Source organism: Phaenicophaeus curvirostris, chromosome 3, assembly GCF_032191515.1.
Source record: "Phaenicophaeus curvirostris isolate KB17595 chromosome 3, BPBGC_Pcur_1.0, whole genome shotgun sequence".
NCBI classification, from domain to species: Eukaryota; Metazoa; Chordata; class Aves; order Cuculiformes; family Cuculidae; genus Phaenicophaeus; species Phaenicophaeus curvirostris.
In genome coordinates this window covers 8,050,892-8,077,127 of record NC_091394.1, presented here as the reverse complement: position 1 = coordinate 8,077,127, position 26,236 = coordinate 8,050,892, and the positions used below count along the sequence as shown (strand labels likewise).

At 38.2% G+C, this 26,236-nt stretch overlaps 1 protein-coding gene across 1 annotated transcript in view; it reads right to left on the bottom strand.

Annotated features, from left to right (window-relative positions):
• Positions 1 to 6,508: 6,508 nt before the first annotated feature.
• ELP2 (elongator acetyltransferase complex subunit 2) overlaps positions 6,509 to 26,236 on the bottom strand; it is a 39,214-nt gene continuing 19,486 nt past the window's right edge. The window contains exons 10-22 of the mRNA XM_069853341.1: positions 24,516 to 24,616; positions 22,381 to 22,512; positions 21,735 to 21,884; positions 20,091 to 20,279; positions 17,591 to 17,660; positions 16,713 to 16,808; positions 16,527 to 16,584; positions 12,540 to 12,612; positions 11,917 to 12,100; positions 10,163 to 10,284; positions 9,530 to 9,672; positions 8,871 to 8,984; positions 6,509 to 7,900 (exon numbers count right to left, since the gene is read on the bottom strand). Of these exons, the coding sequence (XP_069709442.1) occupies positions 7,744 to 7,900; positions 8,871 to 8,984; positions 9,530 to 9,672; positions 10,163 to 10,284; positions 11,917 to 12,100; positions 12,540 to 12,612; positions 16,527 to 16,584; positions 16,713 to 16,808; positions 17,591 to 17,660; positions 20,091 to 20,279; positions 21,735 to 21,884; positions 22,381 to 22,512; positions 24,516 to 24,616 (1,589 nt within the window). The 3' untranslated portion in view covers positions 6,509 to 7,743. The remainder of the gene's footprint in view (positions 7,901 to 8,870; positions 8,985 to 9,529; positions 9,673 to 10,162; positions 10,285 to 11,916; positions 12,101 to 12,539; positions 12,613 to 16,526; positions 16,585 to 16,712; positions 16,809 to 17,590; positions 17,661 to 20,090; positions 20,280 to 21,734; positions 21,885 to 22,380; positions 22,513 to 24,515; positions 24,617 to 26,236) is intronic.

Genomic DNA, 26,236 nt, shown 5'->3' with positions numbered 1-26,236 from the left:
TTCACAGAAAGGGTTATCAAACACTGGCAGAGGCTGCCCAGGGAGGTGGTGGAGTCACCATCCCTGGAGGTGTTTAAAAGGCAGGTAGATGAGGTGCTTGGGGACATGATTTAGTAGGGGGACAGGTACAGTTGGAGTTGATGATCTCAAAGGTCTTTTCCAACCTAATGATTCTATGATTATGAAGACATTCTGCATTGAAACAGGTTGCTCAGAGAGGCTGCACAGTCTCCATCCTTTGAGATTTTCAAGACAAGACTAGAGGAAGTTCTGAGGAGCCTGGTTTGATCTCATAGCTGACCCTCCCTGGAGCAGAAGTGATCCTATTGCTCTGTGGACTACAGTCTGTTTTCATTCCAGTTAACAAAAGCTCTGTACTAACAATTTTCAGTACTAGTAACCTGCAGAAATATACTCTTGAGCAATTAACAGGAACTGCAGAATTTCACATCACAGACATAACTCCTGATTTGAGCTATGGTAAGAAGTTTTACATGATAAAACATATTCAGCTTCTTTTTGATGGGTAGAAAAGGTCAAAACTATCCTTTGCCCAGTAGTATCTAATCAAAACCAGCAATTACACCTTTTTATTGGCTTTACAAGACTACATTTCATGTAGCTGTAACTACAGGAGCAGTCTACCAGCCTGAATCAATACCCGCCAGCTGTAGAGGTGCTCCCACCTCAACCGATCCCAATGGGCCTGCTGAACTGTCACTGTCACTGAAGGCAAAGCAACATTCACTATACAGAGACTGCATGTGTGTGTTGAAGACACAGAAGTTTGACCAAAGCACCCGTAGCGTATTCCTACCGTCACCAGGAACGTTGCACCTCTAGCACCTATGCAGGTCAGATAGACCCTACCCTCAATACCCAAGCAGAGCAAGCCACGGGCATCTCATGTGCTTCCTTGCACTGCAGCTTCTTCATTCTCCCTGGCTGAATCTCTTATGCAAAGAGAAAGGTCTACACAGTTCAGTGCTCTCTGTGGACAGTGGTGAAGATTGGCAGCATCCAGAGGATAAGCAACTGCCCCGTATAGGACTCCCTACAATACCAAAACAGAAAAAATTCCTATGCTTTAAAAGGAAAGTCTGTGGAGTAGAGATATTCTTTCCAAGAGGTACATCTTTATATGAAAATTCCTAGGATGGAGACCCTTCAAGATTATGAAATGGAAAGGCAAACATAACGATTGCTTTATCCTGAAAAGCACTATGAGGGTTTCCCTTGGGGAAACTGCAGTCAATTCATTTTTGTAGAGGAGAAAAATTCCTCGTCCCCCCTTGTTCCCCCGCCAGTGGCAGGTAGACAACTTATGTTTTAGCAAGGGAGGAAGGGTATGCTGCTCACACATACGACAGTAATTTGCTGTCAGGGAAAAAGGAGATAATCAGACTGGACAGCCTGTGTGAATACCAAATCCCAAAATCCAGCAAGGAAGAATCAGACACAGAGACACAGAAGGCAGAAGAGAAAATACCAAGAGGATGTTATACTTGATATGTATGAACTCTCTTAGGATCACGTATTAAAAAGAAAAAGCATAGGATTATCTTACAGGAACAATAGGAAGACACAAGAGGATGTTGAGAAAATAAAGATTGATTATATGAGGATTTAGGGGCCTGCAAGAATGGAGAAGGGACTAAGGCGGCAAAATGCCGCCTTAGAAGAACAGTGGGTGAGTGACAGCTTAGAAAAAAAACACAAGATCAGGCACCTTTGTTTGCACAAGCTCTTGATTCAAGGGGAAATAACTCCTCTGCAGTAAAATTCTGGTTGCTGCATGCCTTGTTGTTTTAGCTGGGATCAGCTGGAGTTTGTATAAGGGTGACACCACTGTAAAATGACAATCACCTCAAGCACAACACTTCCTCTCCTCTCGTCTACACAGCAGTGATGTTGGTTGAATCACACAAACACCAATTATGTGGAGCTTCTCTTCAGACGACTTCAAGACCAGGACATGCCTGGTTGGTACAGCTCTCCCAGGGTGCCCCATTATTATGGCACATCAGACTTTGTCATATCATCTACTCTAAATTCCTTCCAGAAAGACCAAAAAATCAGTTTTAGTTTGATCATTGCATAACAGCATAGAAGAGTTACCGCAGAAGATAAAATAACGATGGTAGCAAAGTTTGAAAATGCCTTTGAACACGAAGTACGCAAATACAGTTACCAGAGCTGGTCAAACAAGGCAAGAACACGAGCTGTGCTTGAGTGTGAGCAACAGGGACTGTCAAAGGGAGTTCATAACCCTCCAGGCTTTCTACCAGAAAAAGCAGAAGCAAGGCAAGGGAAATCCAGCGGTTGGCACAGGCACAAAGGCAGCTCCTCGCTGGCAAGAGGAGTGTCTAAAGGAAGGTGTCACAACCGCGAGGTTGTACATCCTTTGTACATCTCCAGATGCTCCTTAAAACAGAGCAAGCGATATTTTCACTGCCCATTTCGGTTATTTTAAAGTTTTCTCACTCGCAACAGCCACTTCTTTAAAGTGAGAGTCGAGTCTAAATGAAGACACAGCTGTTTCCTCCTCTTCCCTCATCTCCGCAATATCTGCAATCGGCAGTGAGTTTCAGAGCATTCTCTTTTTTCCTATTAAATATTTGGGAAAACAGAGATTACTCAGAGCTGCCGAAGTGATGTTTTGAACAGCTGAGAGCTCAATAATTGGCTTCCTTGAAATTTTTAACAGCTTCTAGTTACTTCTGGAGTCCCAGCCCACAAGACAGATAACAGCAAAAGAATAAACCTTTTTCTGTTTCTTTTTTTTTTATTTTTTTAGGTCTTACCATGATGTAGAACCTGTTCCTTCCTTCTCATTTCATAAGTGAAAAATGGGCACAATGGATAGCTCACCACTGGCAGCAGCATTTAGAGTCCCTGCTACATGGAGTCCAGGCAAGTGTTCCTAGGGCTGAATGTCAGCATCTCTCACCTTCCAAGGCAACACAAGCAGCTCATTTTGTCCTCCAGGCCCCAGTGCACTCCACAGCACCCTCACCACTAAAGTCAGTGTTAGCGTCCTTTTTTGTTCCAGCACAGACTCGGAGATGCCTACATTTTGGACTGAAAGATTTCAGATGGTTTTGGATAATCTCAGTAACCATTTGGTCTTGGTTATAGATCTCATATTATAAACAACAAGACCCAGACTGTTTCTTGCTTTCTTTTTCAAAGTTGCCTCTACTGTAAGACAAGACAATCCTACTCAAAATTTTAAGTCTAACTACACAAACAGGCTTGTTTGTATTCTTGGTCATGAAGCCTCCTCAAAACAAGCATAAAAAAAAGCCAGTAAAATAGTGCGCATCCAAAATATTGATGATATGGCTTTACCTCAAACATTTCAAAAGGTATCAGAATGTTTTTTGCAAAACTTCAGTTTATCCTATCAATTTTTTCCACTTCACTCTCACTGGCACTGTACAATGGGCAGAGCACTTCAGAGTGCTCTGTAAACTGCCAACAACAGCTCATTTCTTAAAGCAATATTTCAGATTAGTTGAAAGGACTACAGTCCTTTTACACTTTCTTATTTACACTTTCTTAATGTTTTATAATCAGCAAAAGAATAACTTCATTTTCAGTTATTTACTTGACTGGTCTCAAGTCTTTGAAGTTTTGATCCTTAATTCTAAAGCTTCACTTTCAAGAGCAGAAGATACATAAGGGCTCTTACGTGTTCACTAAAACAATGGAAAAAAGCTTCAGAGAAACTACAAATTGCTTGCTCTTTTTGTTTTCTTCCTGTGCACTAGCTCTTAAACTTGTAAGTTTATACAAGTCTTTAAACATTTTTGCTCATTGATAAATGGACTCTTTTTTTAGTCCATGTAAAGATGCCAGGACTGAGATTTCCTCCTGTAGAACAAGACACTCTCTTTCCTAATGGTGCATTTTCAAGGCAGCAGCTTATTTACATCACCTTTGAATGAGGTAGGGGGAGAGAAAGCAGCAGTATAACATTACAATGAAAACTTGAGTAGGAATAAACATGCCACTATGCAGTATTTGAAAGCAGATACCACCAAGATTCAGACTGGGGTGATTACAGGCTTTTGAGATATATTTATGGCTATAGTTGATGCAGAAAGATGCAGCAGCTCATATGTGAAAATAAAAAAAAAAAAAAAAGAAAAATTTGGAAACTTACCCAGCAACTGCAGTGTAGGAAGCAATTTGCTTCCTGGAACTGAGACTCTAGAATAACAGCTGATACCACTACTGCGATATTTTCCAATTGCAACCATATGGACAAAACAATAAACTGGTTTTAAAGACAGATGTTCTGGGTTGCTTTTCTCTTGGTGCCATGCAAGCTTTACATCTATTGGTAAAGACCAACATAAAAAGATATAATTAAAGCATTAATTGCATAAGGGTAAAATATGAGGTGAGTGTTGCCATTCTCTCAGAGGAGTAGTCACATATTTATAAATTGTGCTTGTTTTTACCCTGGTCTCCGAATCCACCAGTAACACTTGCCTGTCAGTTTACACACATGAGCACAAATCCTTACAAGTTACTTCAATCAACTGGATAATTTCAACCCAAGGTCTGTATGAAATATAGAGCATTCAAAGGTAAAACTCCACACATTTTATAGGCTTGAGAGAGAAGAAAAAAAAATTCTACCAGTACCTAGACAAGAAATTCATGGAGGAGGATTAGGCTGCTATAGAGGGGTGCATTTTGAAATGTACCATTTGCCTCTGAGCTTTCACCACTGCAACGGAGTCTTCGTGCCTTACCTTAGGACTGGCAGGAAAGGGTAATGCAAAGCTGAGATCATCATAATTCCAGACAGCAAGATTTCACCCAATCATAGAATGGTCTTGGTTGGAAGGGACCTTAAAGATCATCTAGTTCCAATCCCCTTGCCATGGGCAGGGACATTTTCCACTGGGTCAGGCTGCTCAAAGCCTCATCCAACCTGGCCTTGACACCTCCAGGGCCAGGGCATCCATGACTTCCAGTGCTTCACCACACTCACAGTAAAAAATGTCTTCCTAATATCTCATCTAAATCTACCTTCTTTCAATTCAAAACCACTACCCCTTGTCCCATCACTGCACTCCCTGATAAAGAGCCCCTCTCCAGCTTCCCTGTAAGCTCCCTACAATCTTTTATTACATTGTAGCGGGAAAACAAATGCAATATTGGAGACTGTGCTATAAAAAGTTGGACAGAGCAACCAGGGAAGCATCGAAGAAAATGTAGAAATAAAAATGGGTACATATAGCAGTTACGTATCTTGGTAAGTCAATAGGACTGTGGTCAGGTCAGTCGTGTCAATACAACAGAAGCTATATATGTATTTTTGTAATGTATTAAATAGTACATGAAGGTATGCACTATTTTTAATGAATTAAATAGAGTGTCTCTGAGTAAGTTTATACAAAAGAAAACCACATGGAAAAAAATTAAAGTGATAGTCATTCAGTGGACAAAAAAAAAAAAGTAGCAGATTCTTTCAAATAAAATCTACTTAAGACAGGTTTTGGAATTCCAGCAATATTTATCAAGCCAATAAAACAAGAATAATGATGCAGAATAAATATAGTAAATGTCTAGCACATGCTTGCTTTCCTCCATTTTTTAAAACAAAGAATACAAACGGGAAAAATTTCCTAAGGACTCTTATAACAGTCTAAAAGGGAACTACTGTGCTAGATGAAGAACTCTATTCTTCACTAGGCAGCCAACGCTAGTCCTAATTACCTCCAATTACATTGATTTTATTTTGGTATCACACTGTGATCCAAATGTATTTCTGATTATTAATTGAGATAATGGAATCTGTATCCGACTTGTTACCCTGATGCTGACTTACAGGCTGGTTTGAAGAGGCTTTAGTGCATTTACTGTAAAGATAAAGGCACATGTAAAAGTCACACCCATTAAATGCATAGTAAAGTGATATGTGAACAAACATTGTACATAACAAATATTATATCATGCATTGAGGTGCCTCTTGACAACATCTAACTTAACTGAAAGCAAAGCGTCCATTGCAAACATTTACATGTGGGAGATCAACAGACTAATCTGATGTATTTGGAACAATGTAAGTTGAAACAACGAGGAATATTCTTCAACGCCATTGAGTCACAGAAATCCCAGGGGTAATGGAATGGATTACTAAATCATGTAATAGCTGATGCTTGTTTAATAATAGCATTTCACAAAATAAGAGAGAAAGACAATAAGTTTTTTCACTTTCGCCTATAGGCAAGAGGGGCTGTGTGGCAAGACCTACTAGTATTGGAAGTATTATCCAGAATTATCATGAAATTGCAGAGAAGGTAGCAAATTAAAGTTGAGACATAGAATAAAATTTCACTTTTGGCAACTTTTTAAAGCCTTGTGAGTGATAAATTATGTCTTTCTTTTGCCAGGGCATAGTCTATGGTTGTTTAAAATTTCCAGACAAGTAAAATCAATACTTAAATGCTTAAAGCACACACGTAAGGAAAGCACAGAGTACTACAAATAAAACCTAGCCAAGTATCTTTATTAACAAGTCACTCTTTTGTTCCCCGTGTCATTTTAAAGAATGACTTTTTAAAAGCTGAGAAACAGAACTGAAAATAAGAAGTTAAAATATAAAAACCTTTAAAACATAAACTATAATTATTCTGAAGAGATTGGCTTACTCTGAAAGAACTGTTCTTTAGATAAAGGTGCAACACAGTAAAATGTTAAGCACAGTTCCAATTATGTCTGCACTACCAGCTCGGGTAGCAAGTGGTTCTGGAACAAAAATAATTTCATTCCCAGAGTTTAACTGATTTCTAATTAGACTTTGGAATTGAAAACAGACCTGCTGAGGTTTATTACCATTCTATTTAAAATACAAGACAATCGGAGAAATAAGTTAACTGGTTCAACTTCTCATCAGAGTAGATAAGGAGTACTCAGAAGCCAGGAAGGGTCCAAAAGCAGTATAAGGAACGGCCATCTGCCTACTGATATTTGTAAGCTTTCCCAGCACACACTGCAGAGGGCAGGCCTTATCTGGCTAACAGGTACAAAGAGGAGACACCAGAAAATTGAAGTGGTCTCTGAGTTGGGCTTTAAGCCCTACATAACTGGTATGAGCCCCACACTTTGCAGAGCAGAATAAAAGGGAGTACAAATAGGAAAAACAATCAAGCAGCCCTGTCCAAGTCAGCAGATACAAACTACTCCTAATGTTAAGGCAGCGTAAGACTTGGACCAGGACTGTAATATACATTCAGAAGGCAGTTAGAAAAAAAAGTTGTATATTTGATCTCTGGTTAACTGCACATACTTAAACACGCAGAGTCAGTGCTGGCAGGTCAACTGACAGTTGAGTTTAACAGGAATAAGGAGTCCAAAACAATTCAGTACTCCACTTGCAATCCCAAACACAGAAGAACCCAGGTACTGGCAGCTTCCCACCCACCCCTGGAGTCACCGTGAAGAAAGCTGTCTCATCCTTCCCCCATGCCCTACCCCAACTTCCATCCCTCAGTTCCAGTATATTCACTCCAACCAAAATGTATAAAATACTTCATATTCCTGCAACTGGAGAATTAGAAAAATATTTGACATATCAAACTAGCACAAAAGTTGCTTTAATAAGTTACATGTCAGATGTTTCACTTGCCACAGCAGAAAACAGAAAATTCCACAATCAAAATGACTAAAAGCTGAAATAAAATGTTGTAAATCTGTTTTGCACAGACAGGCCTGCTGTCTTTGCTACAGAGCAAATCTGTTGACATTGAATATCTTAACACAGTGATCAGCTCCACAACTTGCAAGCTGCAACCACTCGCTGCTGTTCTGATCATTACGTCCAGCTCTGCCAGCATGATGCCTCCAACATAAACGTTTCACAGCAAGAGCATGACTTTGGCTGCAAGAAAAATAAATCCATATGTAACTGTAAAATGTCAAACACAGTCGGGTATGTGAGTGTAAACATCAACATTTATATAATTACTACTCTTCTTTCAACACTTCCAACTGAGGAAAAACTGACTGGTGACAACCAGCAGGTGTAAGTTCTTAAAATACGTACAGCCATTAACACTAATGACATTTTATCCTCTCATTCGTCAATAATTTAAACAGCTATTGATTTCAAGCTTTACCACATTAGTCTAGAATCTCAGATACTGAGGTATGACAGATTTCTGGCTTTTAGCCTGCAATTTCCTGTTATCTGGTGTGTCTTCCCAATTCACTGCAAGCAAACACAGGCCAAAGTTACCATCAGCTTTCATTTCTGGCACTAGCAATGCCAGTATGTGAAGGGAGAATTAGGTGAGTGCTCCAAGTATAATATTCAAAGTCTCTCTACAGAGACAGTCACTGCTGTCACTGCAGCAGCTCCGCATAGAGCTCGTCATTCCTTTGGTTTCTGCTAGAAGCTGTTCTTGAAAGTTTCCTGCCACTCACTCCAAAATGTTTTGCTGATGCATGTAGACAATGATTCTTTCCTTCCCTCTTCAATGTTTTCAATTATTTTATTTTATAGCTAAAGGTAATGCAGCTTTTTTTTCTTTTTTTAAGTGAGGAGTAATATTTCTCAAAGCATTTGCATAGCACAAAGCATTTTGAGGTTTAACTCGCTCCCCGCCTTGGTTTTTATTCGGGTTTGTTGTTTTTTTTAAATATATCTAAATAACCAATATTTTTATTTGCAAGTTTTGCTTAAAGACATCTTCAGACTTTCAGGGATCAACCTTTTTCTAAATGGATAACAATTTTTGACATACGAGTAAACCAGCTTAATGCCATTTTATACTGTAAGAACAGAACCCCAGCACTATTAATCTTAAGAATAATATTTCCTTGCTCCTAATTTACTTCAAAAAACATACCTGTCATCCATCTCCACACACATAGTCCAGTCAGCTAGTGTTGGTTCTTCCCCACTCTGCTTCCATGTGTACAGGATAATCTTCCCATTCTCTAAGCCTATTGCAATAATATATCTATCAAGAGAATAACTGCATTAGTTCTGAAGAGATTACAGTAGGCAGTTCAGCGAGGTCGGCTCTAATGCAAGTTAGAAAGAACTGGCACTCAAAAACACCGTGTTGCTCCTTGCCCTTCAAATCAATATTTCCTTTTCTATTTTAAAAACAAACTAAATTTTTTAAAATCACCATTTAAATCAAAGCTGCTTCATTAAAAAATGAACAAAGTAGAAACCTGCAAAACCTACTTGGTTAGGAAAAAAAATAGGTTATTACAACATCAGATCAGTCAATACTGTTGGAATAACAAATGTGGTTCAGCTCTGTTCATATCCCCCGGTCCCCTCCTTTTTTTTTTTCTCGCTATGCTGTTTGGAGAACTCACTGCACACCCAAATACAAGGCTAGGAAAGAAAAATGCAGAGTTCAGTCAGTCAAAGAGTGGTCAAAGTATTTGACAGGTAGATTTTAAGAGCTGTTTAGCCACAGAAAACTGACTAAAGGGGAAAAATGTTAAATCCAATTAAACACAAAATGGTATTACAGAAAACCAGCAATACCTTCCATCAGGAGTGGGCACACGGCTGATACTAACGGCAGTAACAGAATCCCCAGCATCCAGTACAGTTGAACAAGGCTTGATTGAATGTAACACATCCCCTTCAGTCGTCACTGACAAATCACACTGGCCCCAGATAATAACCTGTAAGAAAGAGAATCATCTAGGAATTCTCACTTTAATCTTTTTGTAAATACATTTACAAAAACATAAGGAATAACTTAGCTAAAACACTTCCAGGGCACAAAACAAAGTGGATGACCCCAAAAATAGTAAGGAATGTCTATTGACAAAGATTCAACTGTCTGATTTCATTAAAGACACTGACTACAACAACAGATTCTGTTAAGAAAATTAAAGAAAAACTTATGAGACCTGTAAGATTTATGTGACATATGCTTGTCTTACTGTATGAAAAAGAAGGGAGGAAGTCCAGCTGGCAGACCACAGTCTCATACACACATATGCAAGCACTTTATTTAGCATATGAAAGTCTTGCTGATTTCTGTGGTAATACACACAATAAGCTTTTTGCGTACTTAAAGAATATGGGCTTGTGAGAACACAGCATTTGCTAACCTAAAATACATTTAAAATAATTCTGGGCTTTTAAAATTCTTTCTCTATTAATTACCTTTTTGTCTCGACTGCCAGTAATAAAATACTTGCTATCTGGTGTCCAATCACAAGACCAAATGATTCTACTGTGAATAACTGTATTTTTGTCTGTGTATGCACAGCAACTGAAGACTGGTCCTGGAATAAAACAGAGGAAAACCCTTCCTTCAACTATTTTGCATATTAAAATTAATTGTTACTTTTATTTAACTCTATGTAAGAACTCCGAGAATACTCAGACATTATTCCACTCATCTTTAAAGCAAATGGCAATACTTAGCACCATATATGCATTTTTCCAATGCTTATCACAATGATAATTATTACCTGTTGAAAAACATGTCAGTCAGCCATTATAGCACTAGGAACAGTAAGAATAGTTTGATATTTCACACATATATATGTTTCAGAAGAATTTAACTCCAAGCATAAAAAATTCATATTCTTTCTATACAAGTTTTTCGTAAGAACAGTGACTTCAAAAGATTTAGAATAGTGCAATGCTTACCATGTGTACACATATCCCAAATAATTTCACTACAGCTCCTATTTACTAGTAAAGCTCCAAGAGCTCAAATCATAATGATCTAATTGTAAAGATTAATCTGCTCCCAAAGAGAGAAGCTGCCATTTCAATATGCATACAATCAGGCAATGAATCTGATCAGCACATCAGTAAATGGGAATGCTTTTCCTAAGGAGAAAAGGCTGTCATTTTGGAGCACAGAATTTGAATAACCACTTCCTGGGATGCCAATACCAGCAGTTTTGCTTTATACTGATAATGATGTTCTCTGTAGACAGCAATGTTATTGATGAACAGATGAAAAGAAGATTTCCTATACTTCTTATGAGAATTCATATTCATTGTCCTGAAACACTGTGCAACTACTGTGAACAATATGCTGGGCTTCAGAATAGAAGTCTGAATAGAAGAGAAATCTCAGGCCAGGATACAACTGGACACTGTTTGAAGGGGCCAAAACTCACTGCCAATTCTCTAGGAAAACACTACAGAGCACAGCAGTGCTTATGCGCTATTAAGCCAACAGTGCAATGATAATAATTTTCAGCAAAAGCATCTGTTCTAGGAAGCCATTAAAGTGTTCAACAGCAATCTCCTTATGATTCTCCAAAGCCCAAAGTCTTAATGAGAAAGTCAACCCAATCTTTACTACCAGCTCTTTTTCCAGACAGTGCCAGGGCTAGTCAAATTAATCAATTGTGCAGGATTATCAGAAACCCACACCAAAGACTGAGATTAATCCCGTCAAGACACTCAAAGTGCTATGCCCTGCAAACAGAGACAAGGCAGCTTTATGCAGGACACAGCTGCAGTAATGAGCCTTCCAGCCTTGCCTACATAGAACATCAAGATGAAGGTTTTCATTGATAGAATATCAGTTTGAAGTTCAGGCATTACACTCCAGCATGTATACTGGATTTCCATAAATCAGAAACATAAAATCACAAGCAGAAGGCCAGAGGACAAATAGCAGACTTCATTGCATCAATTAAACAACATTTAATTCATTCTAATCTTAGTGATTACATTCTTCTCCACGTTTTAATTCCCTTTCTAGCTTTCCTAGACACCATTAATTGCACTTCTTAAAGCCACAGTAGTCTACAATGCTATTTATTGTTAGTAGTTGTAAGGAAAATGTCCATTAAAATATTTCATCAATTCTCATTCAAGTATTTTAAAGCCAAAAGTATTGAATAAACTGTGAGATCTTCAAATGTGTATATCCTTTTCACATGCCTTACCAGACTCCGAGTCTTGCTTCCTCCACAGTGACCAATTCCTATCTCTAGAAACTGCTAATAAAAATCTGTCATTAGGAGAAAATGCCAGCTGAGTAACAGTCAGATTGTGAAATGACAAACTCTGCAATTTCTTCCAAGAATTAGTGCTCCACAAAATAATTGCTGCATGTTCCTTTTTGGAAGCCTGTATTGATGGGAAAAAAATGTCAGTGAGAGAGAATTAATGAAAGCAAATATAAAAGTCACATATTTCAAAATCTTAAGATGACAGGGAGCTTGTTTCAGGGCTAGCAATCAAGTTAGAGACAGCTTTCTTCTGGAAGTTTCAAGATTGTTTCACTACTTTCTACAAATGCAAAAAATGTATCAGTAAGAAAACGTTTTATGCCTGTATCTGTTAGAATTTATCTTGCCAATATCTTTAAATTAATCACACATAATGTATGAATAATAACTTATCTGCATTCACCTTCACCTCTTCAATGCAACTGCCATCTACACAAAATCTTTTACACTTAAATGAAAGAACAGAATGGGACCCAAGCTGAATTCTGACTCCTGCTCTATCAGCACTAGAAATCTGGTGGCACTTTTCACTAGATGGTGCTAGAATCTTTTCTTACCTTACATGCTGAGGCAATTACAGTGTTTGCATTATTGCAAGCAACACAAAAAATTTCATATCCGTGTCCATATCTGAAATAAATATGAAAAGAGATTTAACACATCACAGTAGTTTTTTGCCATATGCATCAAGGCTATAAAACTATGCCAATTTAAATCCCTTTACAAAAATGAAAGGCATCTGCCAGGAACTTACCACTGTTTCAGTATTATTTCCTCAATAATTACTATCAAATTTCAGCATTCAATTTTAAAATCTGCATAAATTCTTTCACATTTAGGAACTGACTACAGAATAATCTATCCAGCCCATTCCATAGTCCTAAAGCATCAGCACTGCAGAAGCTGCTCTAATGTTTAACAAAGCAGGCTAAATCAGCATTTAATGTATTCTTATTTTCTTGTAAGGCAATTTTAACACTACCAATAAAAAAATTAGAAGCCACATATTTGAAGAAATACGAAAGACCACCAAAGAAATACACCACACAGAGCTAAAGGGTGCCTATTGTGTGAAATAGTAAAAGAGGACTTCTGAACTGGAGGACAAAAATCATGTTGCAAAAGGAAAACGGCACCGAAGAAACCCCAAAGTTTCTAGCTTTCTCCAGGAACACATTTTAAATCAGTCTTTACTGGAATTCAAGCTCATATATCCAGACTGGGATTTAACTAATAAGCACAAATTCCATGCAGAATAACAATATTAAAATCAGTCACAAAATAGACTGGAAGTACAGTAAAATTGGAGATGCATCAGTGGACAAATATCAGCTAAATACCAGCTGTTGGGGGGAGATCCTTTGACTCCCAGCTCTGAAGAGATGGGTAGTTCTCTTAATAAACTCCTGTGCTCAGCAGTGTTGCAAGGAAGTTCTCATGTGGGATTGATGTTCACGGGGATTTCTCTGGCAGCCAAAGTAGCCACCTGTTTAAATGACCAATTCCTGTCTGTGTCAGCTGAAGAGAGTCCAGAAGAGTCACTGTTGGGCACAGCCCATACACAGACTCCAACACCCACATATGAAGACTGAGAATACACTGGCTTTCCATGAAGGGTAACCATGCCTGGGACTTCAAGGAGGACAGGGACTGGTGGCTGCACTTAACTGGAATGTTAATTTGCAAATTTGGTTGTATCTTATCATGATGAAGGTAGGACTCTGTGTCTTCCTCTTAATCCGACATGAACAGGAGTTTTATCACAATGCTTAATTTTGAAGCACATTCTGGAAGACTATTTTGTGAATTTTCTAAAGCTGAAAAGTATTTATTCCACAAAGTATAAATTTCCTAAATTCAATGAAGGAAAAATAACTTGTGGAACAAGTCATGAGTTACTTTAGTTTTATCTCCTAACTGTAGTATTGAAGACCACGTAACCAAAACATTTTCAGCTTCTGCATGCAACTTTGTTCTTGCTAAACAGAAGCATTAAAATGTAATCTTTCTCTTTAAATTAAAATAAAACCTAAAATACTCCATTTTGCATAGTCACATGAGCAGGAGTATCACAGGTCAGACTGACAGCCTATCAAATCCAGTGCTATCTCCAGTAAATAGAACGTAGTGGCATTAGAAGATGCTGTTTATAAGAGTGTATGAGCCTTGCATGTATAGAAGCTCCAATGTTACCCCTTTCCCCTGTCCCTATATATGCAATCCAATCCCTTCCTTATGCCGCAAAACATCAAACAAAGTTTCACAATGGAGAGAAGCAACAGCATGAATGAATAATGAAATGACATTTTCAAATGCAAGTGGCTTTGCCTTAGCAATGTGCAATTCATAGCAATTTTTTATGCACAGGTAAACTGACTGGACTTTCAAAGTGTCTAAACAAATGATTACAGTTATTTTCTAGTGTCAAAAAGGATCTCTCAAGACTTCCAAGCATACTACTTGAAATACACATATATATATATAAACATAAATATGTCAACACTTAAGCTCTAATCTCAGCCTGCTGCATATAAGCTCTCTACAGCAATTTTCCAAGAGGATAAAGATTAGCATACTCTCACAGGATTTATCACATTTTTATTTTAAAGTTGTTAGATTATGTAAAAAAATTCAGCAAGTTCTTCATACCAAAACCTACCCAAGCAAACACTTTTCAAAACCCAACACTAATCCTTCAAAACTTGGTGTTGAATTAGATCTGGGAATACACAAATGTCAAGGACAAACAAGCTATTTTTAGCAAGTCAGCTCCTCACAGTGTTTTTCTGCTGCTATGGCAACTTGAAATCTACATTATATGATTTCATGTTACTTCTTTCAAGATTATCCTACATTTTGTTGTCCTCGCATAAAAAAAAAACCTATCACTAGCAATCTCTCTCAAATCAGGAAAAATTGTTCGGATCAGTCACCTGAAGACCATGATAAAATCTAGCAGTTTGAATGAATGCAGGATATAAAAGCAGATCGGCAGCACTCTTGTAGCAGAATGTCAAAGATTAACGTTGCACTAGACTTTGAGAAATGTCAAAGGCAAATGAAGAAAAATTCTGGCCTTGGGTCCTTTTCAATACTTAAAATATTCCTCATCAAACTTCTTAGGTGAGTAGGTGCATTAGAGGCCCTAGCATGCACAGGAAAAGCAGTTAAAGGTAACAGTTAAAAAATACAAAATGTACAGGTATGGTCTAATACCAAGTGCTTCTGTCTTGGAAGCACTTTTGAGTACAAACACAGTGAGAGAGCTCATAAGCATACAAAGGAGATTAACTGCCCAGGTTGAAGGTAAAATTGAGCCCCCACTAAATCTCCCAGTCAGTCAAACAAAAGCAACCTGCAAATTGTTTTCCCTTTATTTCCCTCCCTCCCCAACTGAAGTCACAAAACTTGTACTGTATAAGGGTAGCTGTAATCATCAGCAAAGGTTCAACACTCCTTTTGTTCCTGCCTGAGACCACGCTTTTGGGAGATTCAGGTAAATAAACCCATAAGAGCTTGAGAAGTTTCATTTCTTTGCAATGTACTTAGAAGACTGACACCAAAACTTTGAAGATCATGAAAGCGTAACCTAATAATACCAAGATCCTTAGAAAACAAATAAAGGGACAACCTTCATTTGCAAATTGCTGTCCATCTCAGAAAAGAAAGAACAAAACAGCTGAGGAATTCCACAACCCTGTAATCTCAAAACCATTATTGACACGAACACGCAACACTATTATCTTTGTGATATCCGCAACCTATTCTGCCAGCATTCAAGACCCAAACTGGGTTCATAACCATCTTACTCAGCATTCACCACTTTGCTCAACCACTAGACACATCCTGGTTTGGTTGCTGTTTCCATCTATCGCATCTTACAACTCTGTTAGGCTTTAGGAAGAAGCTCCTTCTTCAATTCCTCAGCCTTTACTACTAGGCCAGAAAGACAAATTTAACCGGCAAGTCTGTGCCATGACTAGAAAGAAGCAGAAAACTCCTTGCACAGAGAGACTTTCAGTACAGGCAAGGTTTTAAGCAAACGTGCTGAGCAGACAGACATACACAAAGACCACAGCATGGAAAGAGAGGTCTATCACATTCTGGAGTACAGATAAAACCATGAAAATGTGCCACAGCTCCTAATAGCAGACCAGAAATCTTGCTATTCTCTTGGAACAAAGAGGAAAAAAACCAGGCCCTAAACAGACCTTCAAAAGATAAACATCCAAACGGACAATGAAAGTCCGGTTATTACAAATTCAATTTTTTAGCTTTCTGCTAAAAAACACATATTTCACTAGTACAGTAACATTTAGCAAAATAAAGTTTTGTGACACATCAGTTCTAACTGCCAGTTTCTGCATTGTTTCCTGATTTTTTTATATACCTACAATTTATTTACATTATAAGCAATATACTGCACACAAAGCCAAATCAGGTGTTAAAATAGGAAGAGTTACGAGATCAGATTATGTTAATATATTGTAATAGCTTTCTGAAAAATTTGTAAATGCAATAAAAGAAAGAAAAAGAAAACTTACAACTTCTGAATTTCAGGCCACAAGGTATTCTGCAGCAAGTGATCCTCCGGGGGAGGTTCTAAAAGACATTTGTACAACATATTCAAAATTGGTACTAAATACTCTAAAAATCTCCTACACAGTGCTTCAAGATTTTATCCAATGAACCTCATTCTCTATTTCCTACAACAGAAATGAATCTCATACCTGTAAGGACCAAGGGCTGAAAATAAACCTCAGGATACTGATTCGAAATACTATTAAATGTTTCTTCATCCTCATCTGGTTGCGCAGCCATATCTCCTATTCAAAGCAAAGACTTCATTAGGTAGAGAGAACATACTGAACAGGAGTGAAAATAGGAGCACTTACTATACAAGCAAAACACATCTATTGTTTTTGCAATGTAAGTAACTGAAATTAGGTTTCTCAGCTTCCAGATTTACAATAATATGAATATTAGAATCAAGTTATCCTAGGGAAGTTTCGTTCCCTCTCTCAGAGGAAGGACTCATGAGAACGCAGAAAAGAGTTCTTGCCAAAATATATTTTGCAAATTACTTCAAGTACAACAAAGCTACTTTTCTCTCACAGAAGATTTGGGACAATTTAGCTGTATTGTCATTGAAGATCTTGGAAACAAAGCTTATTAAAATGCTACCTTTTTCAACTCACACTTTCTGATAAAGCTTTAAGCAGAGAAAAAGCACGTCTGACCTAATCTGTAGATTTCAGTGTAAATTACCACAGACTTCTTTAAACGTGAGATTACCAGTTCCATTGCCAGTCTCAAGACACTAATCAGTTATTTTTATCACTCCAGAGGTGAGAGGATATTTAGGGGGAAAAAAACAAAGGCAGAAAAAGGGAGGAGAGTCTCACTTGTTCTTGTTTTTAAGCATCATATTTAGATGCTACTATTCTGTATTTTAGAGAAATAAACACCGCACAATTTAATTTCTAAATTCTAAACTTGCAGTAAAACTTACAATAGCAGACCTAACAGAAAGATGTACGCTAAATCAATCATGTAAGATAAAGTTTCCACATGAAACACCATCACCTTTCCTCCTCATTAGCCTTACCTTCAAAAACAGCTTTATTGGATAATCCCAAAGCTGGCACAGCTGCACCTTCTGGAAGATCAGATGATTGCTGAATTTGGAGGAGGAGGGAGAAGAAAAGAGGTTACACACATTGTCATATAAGTTCAGACTCCAAGGGCCACAGTTTAAGGAACCCCCACCACAAAGATGATCAGAGGGCTGGAGCACCTCTGCTATGAGGACAAGCTCAGAGACTTGGGGTGATTCAGCTTGGAGAAGACTCTGGGGAGACGTGATAGCAGCTTTCCAGTACCTGAAGGGGGCCTACAAGAAAGCTGGGAGAAGAACTTTTTACAAGGATATGGAGATATAGGACATGGGGGAATGGCTTCAATTTGGAGGGGGGAAGATTTAGACAAGACATTAGAAGAAATTGTTCACTCTGGGGATGGTGAGGCACTGGCATAGGTTGTCCAGGGAAGCTATCAATGCCCCATCCTGAGAGGTGTTCAAGGCCAGGTTGGATGGGGCTTTGGGCAGCCTGGTGTGGTGGGAGGCGTCCCTGCCCATGGCAGGGGGGTTGGAACTGGATGATCTTTAAGGTCCCTTCCAAGCCAAACCATTCTAAGATTCTACAAAAAGAGTGACTTATCTAGAGAAGTGAAGGGAAGCGCTTTGAAAAACTCCCAGTCATCCAGAACATACCCTGGACAGAACAAAGATTAGTACTCTGTCAGAAAAAAAAAATGCTTTTCTAAGGCCTCTGCTCAAGAGTTTTGCTGCAAAGCATGCATCTTCATCCCTAACTACAGGTTTTCTTCCACAATGTTATTTATTCTAGGATGTACATAATAATTAATCAAGTGAGAGCAGTGCCATTTTTAACACAATAGGACTGGGACATGGACTGTTCTGAGGCGAAATAACAAAGCAGCATATTGGAAAAGAGGACAGAGGGTGAGTGTCCGTAAACACAACTTCAAACACAACCCAGTACGCAGCACAGAGATGTGTCTGGCGTACATGCCTTTTTAGAGCAGCACAGAGAAAAGGCAAATCATCAGACAGAAAATACTTTCATAAAGGTAAGGGGCAAAAATTTAAAGATCGGGAAGTGTAAGTGAACTTGAGGCCCTTTGTGCAGAGATATAGAAAAAGATCACATTTAAAAGCTGCAAAACCCTTTCTTACACTGTCTGAAAAGTTCAAAGGTAGATCATTTTACAAAATCCGATTAATAGTTTTGGTGACAGTTTAAAATACTATGTTATTTATTTAAACGTTCATAATTTGATGACCTTCACAATAAAGTAGTTCTTCATCAAAATCCAAAGTATAATACATTCCCATGGATTTGAACTGAATATAATCCTTTTCAACCCCTTTCTTTAATATAAAGCTGGCTTTTTTTTTTAAGTACCACTTTGGTGGAAGGCATTTGAGTGAAATTAAGGAAAGAGCTTACCCTCAGAAAATAATTTCAACGAAGCTACTTAAGAGTAGCTGTATCAACAGCACTCATAAAGCCTCCCTCTTTAAACAAAGCCCATTTGAAACACTTTATGATATCATGAATCAAAAAACAGCACTCGGAGGAAAAGCAGAAAGGGAAAGTCTACATAAAAGTAAAATAATGACATCTGCCAGTATTATAAAAGCACAATGTTATTTGTACAATGTCATTAATGCAAATGCTTACAAGGTTTTACGGAATTAAAGCACTAAATGGCTAGTTATGTAACTTCGTGCTATCAAAAATGAATAGATTGCTTTCCCAGATATTTCAATTGTTAAATAAAATGGAAAGGCTAATCCATGTCTGAGAAGCTGCACAGAAAATACTGCTTTTGAGGCAGAAATGCAAAGAGCATTCAAGGCACTGTACATAGGCAATTATCCTGGATGAGGTTTGCTCTACAAAATGCAGAGGAAAACAGAATTCGATCTCAAAGCAAATAAGGAGCAAACAAAGACGGCAATTCTGCCATCTTATCTTTCCACCAAGTAGGAAAGTATGCTTATCAACAACTAACAACTTGAATATAAAGGCCTCAAGAAAATTTCCAGCACCAAGAGGAAATAAAGCATAAGCAAGTACATAATTATAAATATTTATATGCAACAACCAATAACAGTGCTGAAAGCTTTACCCTATTTCCAAGCATACAATTAAAAAACACAACAGTACATAACCACACAACAATAATTAAATCTAGACAAGACTACTACGCCCTTATTAAGGAGAAGTACATTCCCAAGCATTATTGTTTGCTTTCAAATCATCAAGTGTGTTCAGTAGCCTACTTGGTCTGACTTATTTAAAATTCACCCATATATTTCGCAATATTCAGACACTAGGTCTTGTTTAGTTTCAAATAAAATCTGTTTTATAAGATACTATAAAAATACAAATGAAACAACACACATGGAAGCAGACGGAAGGGAAAGGAAAAACAAGGTTAAGTTTCATAACTAACGTATTAATTTTATTTACACAAAAGAGGGTTGCCTTCATTTGGCATTCCCTTAGCACACTTACATGGGAGCACAGCTTCTCCACTGGAATACCAGTGATGTTACTGAAATTCTCTATAAAATTCTTGGGAGCACAAAAAACTCGAAGTACTTTTTCATCTGCTCCTGACACGAACTGAAACCGTCCGATCATTGCCAGACAACGCATGTCATATCCATGTACTTGAGGCCTTGCAATTTCATGCCAGGTTACCTAAAAGAACAGACGTGCAGTTAAAATGCAACGTTTTGCACTCCAAAAAGGTACCAATACTTCACTTGCTGAATTTATTAACATAAAGGAAAGTTAATAGCAACCTTCTATTGACATTCACAAATTGATGTAAGCTCACATACACCAGTTAAACCCTATTTTCCACCAAACAATTCCAGTAATTATTAAACTGTGTCACCGTACAGTTATGTTTAATTGCACTTAAGTACCTTTGTTACTGAGGACACACCGCACTTACTGCAACCTCTTTATACTACACAGCCAGGAATAGGGTGTAATTTGCTTAAGCAAAGGGACTGCATGCTACTTTCTACTTTCAAAAAAGTAGTTCTGAAAGACATAAGGAAGGTAGTGATAATTATCCTGCTGTCAGCAGGCTACAGGCTCCCACTTCCCTCCTTTCTTTAAATACTTGATTTTAATGAGATCATTTAATAGAGGCTTTGCAAAAAAATGATGAAAACACCTGAAATCATAGAATCACCAGGTTGGAAAAGACCTCTTGGATCAAGTCCTGCTGCTAAACCATGTCCCTGAGCACCTCATCTACCCATCTTTAAACACCTCCAGGGATGGTGACTCGACCACCTCCCTGAGCAGCCTCTGCCAGTGCCCAATGACCCCTTCTGTGAAAAATTTTTTTCTGATATCCAGTCTGAACCTCCCCTGGTGCAGCTTGAGGCCATTCCCTCTTGTCCTGTCCCCTGTCACTTGGGAGAAGAGGCCAGCTCCCTCCTCTCTACAACCTCCTTTCAGGTAGTTGTAGAGAGCAATGAGGTCTCCCCTCAGCCTCCTCTTCTCCAGGCTAAACACCCCCAGCTCTCTCAGCCGCTCCTCATAAGGCCTGTTCTCCAGCCCCCTCACCAGCTTTGTTGCTCTTCTCTGGACTCGCTCCAGAGCCTCAATATCCTTCTTGTGGTGAGGGGCCCAGAACTGAACACAGGATTCTGGTAAAACATTCAGAGTCATAAACAAAAGAGTGTAAAAAGTACAGTGACAACTTTTCTTACATTAAGTTTGTGCAGAGAAACACGACCAGAGTTGAGTTGCTTTCTGATTACCTGCAGCAGTGCTTAGCCAAGTGTTATACAAGGGCAACAGATGGTTATCAGAGTCAGCCATATATTTGTCGTTCTGAACTCCTGCAGAGCCTGGTTTTTAAGGCCCTGGAAGAACACTAAATAAAAATAATCTGGAGAGGAACTCAGGATTAAACAGCAATCATGCTATGTGACTACTGAAACTCTGCCACTAGTATTTTTAAAGTGAAAACAGCTCAATGTTGAATGATGAATCCAAGCATTTAAACAAGTAGTTTTGAGCAGATCATGGCTTGGGGAAATTTAAGCTTTCAGTTATAATCAGGTGACTTGTTTCAAACTCAGGACAGACAAGCTCTCCTTGCCAAGCTCCCAAAATCTTTGAAGACCATACCTCTGTCTCTTCTTTTCTTTTCCATGGAGCAAAAAGTCTAGTAGTTTGATCAGAACCAACACTGATGATAAACTCTCCTTCTGGATCCCACTTTACATCCTCCACACTGTTAAAATGTCCTGAAATCACAACTTCTGGAGTCCATTCTTTCTATTAAAAAAGTCACAAAAGAAGCAAGAAGTTTCCAGTTGACTGACTGGCATATTTTAAACCAAATAAAAGCATGAATTTCCTTATTAAGAAAGTGGGGCGGGTGGCGGGGGGGGGAAGACATTTGAAAACAGCAAAATATTGGAACTCGGAGTGGCTGAAGAAACACAAACAGTGATTCATTGCTCCAGTCTAAAAGAAACATGTGTTACCATTTCAGCTGCCACTTCTGAACAAAGCACAATCACAAAGAAGTTCAGTCTATTCCGCTGACTTTATGGTTCCCATAGGGAAGCAACAGGTTTCAGCACTGGGAGATCACAACCTCCCTTCTCTGCAAAAGCAAAACTACTCCTGAATATTATATTCGGAGAAGAACTACTTCAATCATTAATTTCAAACTGTACTGTTACACTATTCTCTTAACAACAGAACTTACCTTAACTGACATGTAAGTGCAATACTACTACTACCAATAAAAAAAACCAAAACGTACCTTATCAACTGTAGTCTGTTTCCAAAGGTGTAGTGCTCCATGAAAAGCATGAGCAATGATCATTGAACCATCTGGACTAAACTGGCAGTCAAAAAATCCAAGGGTATTGCCACCCACTTCACCTACCCGCACCTGAATTAATGAAGAGAAGTGAAATATCCATGAAAATGGCCTTCCATTCATATAAATTCATCCCAAGCTCATGACAAGAAAATTTAGTTAAAGGCAAGAGTTACATTACCAATAAAAATACATTTAAAAAATACTTTTATTGCAAAGTTAAGCACTCAACCATCATTGGAATTATAGTTGCATGCCACTTTAACGGACTCCCCTTTCATAAATATCTCAGGATAGGATCTCAGTCTCCAATGGGACAGAAAACACTACACCAGATGAGATGAGAACCCAATCTTTCGATCTTTCAGTCCAGTACGTTGGATGCAACAGTTTCTTGTAATCTGTTGCCCTGCTACTGCTCCTTTGCACAAAATGGAGAACTGTTCCAAAGGAACAGTGGTTCCCAATTACTCTTCTTTGTCCTGCTTAATTTCCAAGATTCACTAGTATATTTCCACTTCCTTGGTTTTCCGTGAATCCCTGCAATTTAATCCACATTCTTTCTGTGGCACACTTTGCTCTTCATTTCATGCCTCTTTTGTGACCTTGCATGTATGTATGCATGCATACACACGTCCTACAGTTGCTCTTGTGCTCTTTCAAGTTTATAATTATATTAAAAAATGATAATTGTATTTGCAAGTTTCATTCGAGAGGTAAGACCACAATTCCTTTCAAGCTAAACTCTTAACTATTCCCCCATTATTACATAGCTGCTTTTAAGGCCACAATGAAACAAATCTATACCTCATTCTAAATGGCAGTGGGGACTGGTATGTCCATTTTAATAGCACCCACTCAAAGAAACACCACTCATACCAAAGTGACATGATATGCCATGCTAGAAGCAGAATTCTAGTCTCACCTCTGAGCATGGGAATGATTTTGTCAAGACTTCCTGTTCATCACATTAAAATCGAGACAGCAGAAAACAGGATGTTCCCCTCGTGCCTTCTTCCGTGCAGGCTCCCAGCCCAGGTTTCCCTCTCTCAATGCAAAAATGATTGTTATAATCAAAATTTCTGATCTGAACTGCATGCTGCACATTTGAGGTCTAACCAAGGCAAATGGAATGTAAAAAGAAATACTAACAGCTTGCAATAAGCTTTACTGCACAACTCATTTTTAGAAGCTTGTAAATTTAGACACAACTAAGTGGCAGAACAAATGGCACCGCTACTTGATCACCCTATTAAGAACTAATTCCTTAATACAAATGCACAAGAGCTTTTTCTATGGAACATCAGAAAAAATAATTCCGCTACTGTATCTCTCTTTTTTCCAAAAGAACATTAGAACTTACTTTGTGATAGAAAAGATCATAAACAATAGTTGGCATAACTCAACACAATTTCAGCCAAACTACTGCAATTTGGAAAAGGAGCTCAACTGAAAACAGAGACATCTACCAAAGCACTAGACAAAGCTGGTTGTACTATTTGTTTATTTAGGATGATCCACATTAGAGCAGCTTTCAATATATTACAGTGAAACATGAGTATCCAGCTCAAATGGAAAGAAAACCTAACGACACAGCCCATGAACAAGTTATTGTCATTAAAACCAGGCTTGTGAACTGCATGTCAGCTGTTCTGTAGTAACTGATTGGGTGCATATTCCCACAAGCATTAACTAAAAATAATTCAGGATGGTTCTTCCTCTTCTTACCAGGAGTACACAGTGTAGACTGCATACACAAGAGTACACCTGGCTTGCTATACTATGAACGCCAGATGAGCTTGAACTCCACTTAGAAACCCCCCAATATGATAATAAGGAAGCAAACAAGCAACAAAAATCATAATGCATCACATTATTTTATAGCTTTATAGCTATATATAGCTATAGTAAATACAGCTTTACTTGCAACACAGCACCAGAATGAGTATTTTTGCAAGAAAATGTTTCTGCCTTTCTCTCCCAGTGTTATAGAGTTCTTGATCCTTCCAGTACACATGTGACGCTGGAAATGCATTTTTAATACAGTACGTATCGTGAGAAAGACTGACACTTGCCTGTTCTAGCCAGACTCCAGATTCCTCATCAGGTTCCCAGATGATCACAGTTTTGTCCATTGATGCAGACAATATCCTCATTGGTTGCTGCATGCTGCCATCTACAGTACAAGGAAAATTATTATCCTACAACCTATGAAAATACTTTCTAAAAGCATTTAGACATACTGAAATCCAGATACACTAAGAAAACTGTTCAGCAGAGACGTGCAATGCATACGTACTTAAATGCCAGACTTCATAGGCTGTACATTCTTAGAAGGTGTTCATTAGGAGGTATTGTATTTTTCAGCCATAATCTCTCAAGGGAAATGTAAAACACGTACATGAAAACAACCATATTCTACTGTTTACACACTCCAAGTTGACATTGAAACAAATTTAATTTGGAATAAAAGCTAAACCTTCACAGGAGAGACTGCATAGCCGTTCTGAGTTCTATTCCTCATGTTATTTTTACAGAGAGATTTCCAGTTTAACAAAATCTCTATGCCAGCATTCATTGTGGGTTTTTTTCCAAATTAGTTTTTATTCTCTACAGACTTCAATAAACTCTAGCATGGATCTAGTATGGACTGCTTCCAAAAATGGAGTGAAACACTCCAAACAACCACTCAACACAGACAGAATGGGGAAGAGACAACTGCTTCATCACTTGCTAGGAAACTCCTAGAACTGCTGAGGAACCTTTCTTGAGAACAGAGGCATTGGTGAGCATCTCTTGGGGTAGCATCTTATCTCACACCAAACCTTCTGCATTGAGAATGTCACTCTCAGATCAGTTTGCCTCTGAAGAAGAAAATCTATTTTGGGGAACCCAAACACAGCAGAACACAAGCAGCTACATCGTGCTTCCGCATACATGCAAGACATCTGGAAAACTTTATGGCCTAACAGGACAGTTTTCCAGACTGCAGTGCAAGAGTGCATGACTATATTTTGCCTAAACCTTGCTTTAACTGGTAAATTCTTCTATTGCTGTTAAAAAAAAAGTGAAAAAACAGATAACTAAGCCCATATTTCTAAAGCAAGTCCTGTGTCTTTCACTACAAGTATTCTGACATTCTAATTCCACTCTACTGTTCAAGTGTCAGACATATACTGGAAAAAAAAGCTGTGCTTTGTACTGGTAAAGTCACTTGTCATTGGCAACTCCAAAACACCTCATAAAAAAAGGCACCTTTGCCAATACAAATACACAAGGGCATTCTGATGGGGCAAGTATACCAGATCAAGAATCCCCTTCCCTTACACTTGAGGTAGACACAGAGCAGCAAATCAGTAGGACAAAAAAGGCCATCAGAATTTAAGGATTTAAAAAGAAACATAAAGACTAGGGCAAGATGCAAAACTAAACTCTAAATAACTTTTTTTTTTTTTAATTAGAGTCTGCATTAATCCATTAAAGCTAAAAGCTAGCTAGAGGAAACTGAAACTCAAGGCCTTAGTTCCTGGCATGTTATTTTAATGCACGGATGACTGAAGATCAATCTTCTGAACGTTGCTATTTATTCCTTTCTAGTCCAAGAAAAGGAAAGGAGTGCTCTTGAATTAATGCTGACCTTCCAAAGAACAGACATTTCAAATATATGTATCAAGGAAAAATACTATCACTATTAATCCATTCTAATTAATTAAACTAATTCTTATTCCACAAATTGCAAATCAATTACAATAAAGCGGGTACAGCCCAGTTATTTTATTTCATTCATTAAACAAAA